Raw genomic sequence first — 6,888 nt, forward strand, 5'->3', positions numbered from 1 at the left:
GCAAATAGATGGAACTAGAAAATATCATCCTGAGTGAGGTAACTCAGACCCAAAAGGACATGCATGGTATTTACTCACTAATAACTGGATATTAGCCACACATACACAAAAGTACAGAATACCCAAGATACAGCCCACAGAACTAAAAAAGGTCAACAAACTGAAGTGCCCAAGTGAGGACTCCTCAGTCCCACTTGGGAGAGAGAAGAAAGCAGTCATAAGTGGGGAGGGAGGGAGGGGCCTGGGAGGCAAAGTGGACAGGGGAGAAGGAGTGGGGTAGAGAAGGGAACCTGATCTGGTATTGAGTGAGAGAAAAGGACTGAAACCCTGAGGGCCAGCAGAAAGAATGGAAACAGGCAACCTCTGACCTGGAAGGTGAGAGACTCTCAGGAGTCAAAGGGAGGGATCTTATATGAAATGTCCAACAGTAGGGAGAGGGAACTTATAGAGCCCACATTCAGCAGGAAGACAGGACATCAAGTGAGGGATGGGGTTGCCATCCCACAGTCACATCTCCGACCTGTGATTGTTCTTGTCTGAAAGAATTACAGGGATGGAAATGGAGAGGATCCTGAGGAAAAAGAAGGTACAGCGACAGGCCCAAAGAGGGATCCAGCTCAAGGGGAGGTCCCAAGGCCTGACACTATTACTGAGGTTATGGGGTGCTCACAAAAAGGGACCTATCATGACTGCTCTCCAAAAGACCCAACACGCAGCTGAAAGAGTCAGATGCAGATATTTGCACCCTACCAATGGACAGAAGCAGCTGAAAAAAATGTAGGCAAAATATTTAACACACACATACACACATCAACATAGAACTATCTAAACATTATTGTTCCCATAAGTCTTTTCAGGAAAAACAATCAAATGACAATTTTCAGATCAGCTGGGAATATTGCTGAGGAAGCGCCTGCATAAGAGCTACCAGTGAAGATTAGGCTGGCTTGATTTGGTGGTGGATCTCTAATTGAACACCAGCACTGAGGAGCTTCAAGCAGGAGGATTGAAAATTCTACACCTACCTGGGCCTGAGAATCTCCCTCAACACAAAACCAAACAAAAGGTTACATAAGTGGTTCTCAACCTGTGGGTCGTGACCCACCCCACCCCCCACCCCCGTGGAGTTGAATGATCCTTTCATAAGAGTCACCTCAGACCATCAGAAAACAGTTATATCACAATTCATAACAGTGGCAAGATTACAGTTATGAAGTGGTAATAAAAATAATTGTATATTTGGGGAGGTCACTACAATATGAGATACTGTTTTAAAGGGTCTCAGCATTAAGAAGGGTGAGAAGCACTGGTTTAAATGAATGGTGTCTGGTCACATAGCACACCATTGATGAGGGTTTTAGTAATGTAAGATGAACAGTGGTTTTAAATGGAGAATGTAACCATTATAATAGAAAAGCAATGGCTCTATACTCTGTCTCTGCTAGCCCGATACTTGGCTCTTGAGAGTTTGTTGAGGTTTTGGAGTGTTTGTTGTTTTTAACCAGTTTTCAGTGACTTCCTGTGTGAGTGAACCCTCTTGTCATCTTCCCCTGTAGACCCCGTCTCCACGGAGGCTGCATTAGTCACGTGTCCAGTGTTTGCCCAGTCACAGAACAAATAAAGTCAAGAGTCACATTGTGAAAGGGAGTAACAGCCTTTGTAGTCCCCTGTATCTTCAAACTGAAAAGAGTAGTGGCCCAGAAATTCCCCAGCTAGGAACAGACTGTAATTATTTGAATCACCTATGCTAAGAGCTAGGTTTAAAAAAAACAAAAACAAAATAAAACAAACAAACAAAAACACAGGCATTCAGGAGCTTCTGACAGAAGAAAGAACTGTCAGTCAAATGAAAAGAAACTATGGGATACTAACATACTAGATGACTGTGGTGCAGAAAAGACAAGGAATTACCTGTAACAATGTAACAACATGAATGAACCATCGAAACATAGTGTTCATTGAAAGAATTAAAAACTTTACCCAGCCCGACTATATAGATGACTGGTAGAGGCTAATATCAGGAGCAAAATAAAACTATTAAGATTAAAAAAGAAAGAAGATAATATATAAGGAGCAATTTTATTCAATTACATTGAAGGCACTTAGAGACCTTTTATTGGGAGCAGAGGCTGGAAAGTGGAATGTGGGGGTGTGGGGGTAACTTTTTTTTTAAAACCTGAATGGGAGGTTTCCTGTGTAGTAACTTTAAATAATTAAGTTCTATGTTTGAAATAGGACATAATAAAAAGATTTGTGTGACTGCATTCTTTGGGGCTAATCTTAAAGGAAATCTAACATTTTAACTATATATGAGTTACACTTTCAATTTTTAAATCCAAGTCAACTTAATCTACAAATCAAGTATAACTAAAGTGTGTGTTCAAAATTCATAATGGATACTACCGTTTGCCTTGTGTGTACTGGTGAATTCTTACACAACTGTAAAGCGAACTAACAAATGGCCAGACTTTGGTGGCCTGTATGCTGTAACCTTGCCAATGGCAGGGAGGTGCATAATCACAAGAATGTTGAGGCAGTATCTTTTCTACTCTCCTCCAAAGCTGGCACAGGAAAGTGCACGACCCAGAATGAGTTGCCCAGACCACATTCCCAGCACTGGCTTAGCAATCAAAGCTCCTAATGTTAGTTTTAGGATGAGTAGTATCTAACATTAGACATGTGAGTTGAAAACAGTACACTGGGCAACTGTCATGTACTCCATATAATAATACGATTCCATCAGTAATAAACCTCGTAAATACTTTAGCTATACTGTACGTGGTGGCTTGAAGTAGAAGGTCCCCATAAGGCTCATGTTATTAAATACTCGGTCCTATCCACTTATGTGTTGACCCGTTAGTTTCTCCCCCGAATATTATATGGTGCAGACGTCACATTATTTTAAGGGAATTTTAAATGAAATCTTTTAAGATTACTCACCTGTCTACTTTCTTGTCTTAGGTAGCGACTTAAAGCAAGAGAATCAAGGGATCCTTAATTACTACATTCCCAGCAAGAACAACAGCTGGGGAAAGGTGATGGCCGAAGCCATGCACTTCTTTGCACTAATGCTAGGAGCACACTAGTGATGCCCTTGGGGATGCAGGCCGTGGAGTCACGCCTGGCATTGCGGATGTGCTAGCACTCATGTTAACTTTCAGACCTGTTAGAATGTAATTGCCTTCTATTTCTGCCCCTAAATCCTAGTATTAGCTTGTGTCCCTCCAGAGAGCTGGGACAAAGGTCTGCCTGCCCTTAGTTTCTCAATTATCTATTTCTCTGGGTTTCCCTTCTCACCCCCACCCCCACCCCCAGAGCCTTTTGTCCTCTACTGTGAATCCAATGGACACTGGGGAGAGGAAGCAGGGAGTCCTCTGGGTGGGGGGTTGGGGGGAACGTTTCAGTGGTAACTGCATGCTTTCTGTTGCTGTTTGTTGAAGGTGTTTGGCATTCTGGAGAAAGCGAAGGAGGACTACAATTTGGAAGATTATTCCATCAGTCAGATCACGCTGGAGCAAGTCTTCCTGACCTTTGCCAATCCAGATAACCCACGGAGCGGCTATGAGAAAGCAGTGCCCTGACATTCAGTTCCAACCAGTGATTATGACGTCGTTATTCAAATGCACTTGGGTTTGGAGAGGGACACATGTGTATATACATGCGTATATATAACTATGTGTGTATCACTGTCCCTGCGTATATATAACTGTGTAAATATATTTACATAATAAAATGTATCCCCTTCATTATAGACTTAGATGAGTATGTGTATCTAGTATGTTCAGATCTACATGCTAAAGTTATGAAATACCCTGTTCTCCCTCCTAGAAACATGAAAGAAACAGCATTTACCAGGGTGGAGACAAGGTCTTTTTTTTTTTTTTTTCTTTTCCAGAGTATCCTGAGAATAGAAACATTCAAAGGATGGTGATATAGTTGGGGCAACATGAAGAACACTATCATTACATTGTAGCAGCTGGTTGTGCACTGGAGGAGGAGGAGGCCCCAGGAGAATCATCTCTTTCCCAGAACACACATACGTTCATGTCACACACAGTCAATGTCAAAGATTAAAAGGTCAGCTGAACAGTCATTTCCCCAAGTCAAATCAGGAGTCTTTGCACTAAGAACATGAAAGTCTAAGAACAGAAAGGAAACATTTTTTTTAATAGTGTGTTTTGAGCCACATGTACCTCCAATCCTGTCATTGAGGAGGTGGAAGCTGGGAGTCCAGGAGTTTAAGACCAGTCCCCACTACAGAGCAGCTATGAGACAAGCTACATGAATCTTTGTCTCAAAAATGAAACAATGGCAAAGGAGAATCCCGTGTCTTCTTTCCTACTCTGACCCAGCTCTAAGACAGAAAGAAGGTGGGGTGCATTCCTACAGTCTAGGCAGGGAGAGCTGTAGCCTCCCTCAGCCCTGAAGTAGGCTGATCCACACTTTGACCTTGCTGCCACTGAGAAGGAAATTACCTAAGGTGGAGCCTTCTGACCTAGATGGCTCTTTTGTTCTGCCACCAGCCACTGCTCTCTCCAAGACACTGCTACCCACTGAGAAGCCTCTGAGATTTTCCAGAGGAATGTCCTATTCTGCACATCGCCTACAGGCTGGCTCCAGACACCAAGAATGGACTGGCAGGGGATGAGCCTTCCCCCCTTTTATAAGCACACTCTTGTAAACTGGAGGGCCTTGAACAGAATCATGTCTTGGCTCCATTAACCTCTCGCCATCTAAGTCTCTTTCAGCCCCAGCCTGCCTCCTTGGTGTACCCAGTCCTTGTAAGCCTCAGGCCGGCATACAACAGAGAGCAAATGGCGAACACCATGAGACGTTAATCCTCTCTCTAGCACTCAGTCTGAGAAATAGACAAGTATAGTGGGCAGCACAGAATCACCCAGCAAACAGTCTGGGGCTGCTGTACTGTGGGGCGGCTTGTTCTCGGCGTTTGCATCCTCAGTTGATACTGTCAATAACAAAAGTGAAGCAGGCAAGCATAGGAGGCAGGTTAGTACCCTGGGACCCTGTTTGGTTATGCCTATGCTCCCTCTTGTAACAACACTATTGGCAGCCTGCTCCTTTGCCTGGATGAACTGTGCACACACGTGGTCTGTGCACACTGCACACTATGGAGCATCAGAACCCACTCACACCCCTACCTGCGTTGATTGGGTTCTCTGTGAACCATACTATCAATTTCTCTGCCTCCAGCAATAATCAAACTTAGTGGTTACTTTCCAAGAATATTCTGACATATCCTTGTAACAAGAGTGTAAAGGCTGCTATGGCCTGAGCTAGTTTCAGGTGCATGTCCAGCAATGCAAATTCTGTTAAGTGAACTTTTATGGAGAATGCCCTAGTCAAAACTTAGGCCTATTCACAACCGGACATGCATATGGTTATCTTGCTATTTTTGCAGGTCTATGTGAGTCCTTGTTTTTAATTCTTTGGATAGGAGGCTGAGAACCTGTAAACCCCGGACCCTGCCTCCCCAACTAGCAACAAAATGATATCCAGAAGCCATCTATGTGTCATTGCTTTAGCAGATTAAAACATGTGTGGAGTCTTCTACGGTCCACTCTCCGTGACCGCATCATTGAGTCATCGCAGGTCTGGGGAAAGTAGGTTTTGCTACTTACTTTTTGTCATTGGAAGATTGGCAGGTGCCCAAAGGTTTGACCACAGCAACTGGTGCGCAGGTCACTGTTTCCCCCTAGAGACAAGATGCCAAATTACAATTTGCACAGGGAAAGTTTATTGAAGATATTTAAATGAACTCTCGGCACTATCGCTGATGAATGAAAACATCCAAGGAACAAGCACAGGGTAGCCGCGTCCGCTCCGCGACGCGGATTCTTCAAGGGCTGAATACCTGAGCGCCTGAACTGGAAACAGCTGTTGAGGCTGGGTTGTTGGCAGCCTCTCGCTGAGAGCCAGACAGCTGTGGCCCTGATGGTCCTGGACTGTAAGTGCGGGGGTGAGGGAGCAGGGGTGGGGATTTTGGGGGAGTATGCTGTCCAAGCTGCTGCTTGGCAAGTTACCAGGCCAGAGCCAATTAAAAAAAAAAAAAAAAAAAAAAAAAGTGAAGCAGAAGATAACCCGGGAGAGAAGCTTCTATGGTGTTCTTCCAGCGCCCTCTCCTGACAAAGTGTAATGTCACATTAGTTCCCGCTCCTTTTAGCGCCATGCAACAATAAATCCCTATCATGCACGTCAAGGATAGATAACTTGCGGTGCCTGTCAGAACTCAGAGCCTGTGACTCTAAAATGAAACCACACTGGAAGAGGGTATCAGGATGGGTAGAGGCAAGAAGAGTGGGCATTCATGGACCTGTACAGCACTGGGATATTTGATATAGAGGTGGAGTCGACCTCTATTGACAGGCTAGTGGATGAACCCAGATGAAGCAGGTGGGGAGTCTGAGAGCTGAGGGCAAAGGGCTTAGGCAGCTCCTGCACGCGGGTTCATGGTTAAGTCAGTACGGACTTGGAAGGAACTGAGAAGAGTGGCTAGATATCCCAGATTGGGGAGCAGCATAGAGTCAGAGAAGCGGAGAGATGGGAGGGAGAACGGAGAGAGGGGTGTGTGAAACACTATACTGCTGGGGCTGTGGGCAGAGGATCCCAAGTGTGGAAAGGAACAATGGTGCATGGTGGACTGAATGATAGGCGTTGCTGAGAAGGATTTGGAACAAGTCAGGCTCTGTGCTGGGCTCTGTGCCAGGTCTCTCTGACTCCAGGTTGAGCTTGCTAGCTCTAGTAACTCATCTCCTAACTACAGTGCATGACTGTTGATCTATCGCCAGGAGCCCTCCCAGACCCGCTTCCGTGCTCTTTCCCTCTGAACTGTTGCACTTGGGAGAACAGGAGAAATATATGGTTTCGGCA

At 44.8% G+C, this 6,888-nt stretch overlaps 1 protein-coding gene across 5 annotated transcripts in view; it reads left to right on the plus strand.

The window, feature by feature from the left end:
- Positions 1-3,757, plus strand: part of Abca14 (ATP-binding cassette, sub-family A (ABC1), member 14) — a 121,428-nt gene extending 117,671 nt beyond the window's left edge. For 4 of the 5 annotated variants that reach the window (XR_003946550.1, XM_017312271.2, XM_006508142.3 and 1 more), the window contains 2 exons: positions 2,962-3,035; positions 3,441-3,757. Coding sequence is in view for 4 of the 5 variants with exons in the window: in XM_017312271.2 (XP_017167760.1) it covers positions 2,962-3,035; positions 3,441-3,581 (215 nt within the window). In the remaining variant the exon portion in view is untranslated. The remainder of the gene's footprint in view (positions 1-2,961; positions 3,036-3,440) is intronic. The other variant, NM_026458.4, reaches the window with a different exon arrangement.
- The last annotated feature ends 3,131 nt before the right edge of the window (positions 3,758-6,888 follow it).

Source organism: Mus musculus, chromosome 7 (genome assembly GCF_000001635.26).
Source record: "Mus musculus strain C57BL/6J chromosome 7, GRCm38.p6 C57BL/6J".
NCBI lineage: Eukaryota > Metazoa > Chordata > Mammalia > Rodentia > Muridae > Mus > Mus musculus.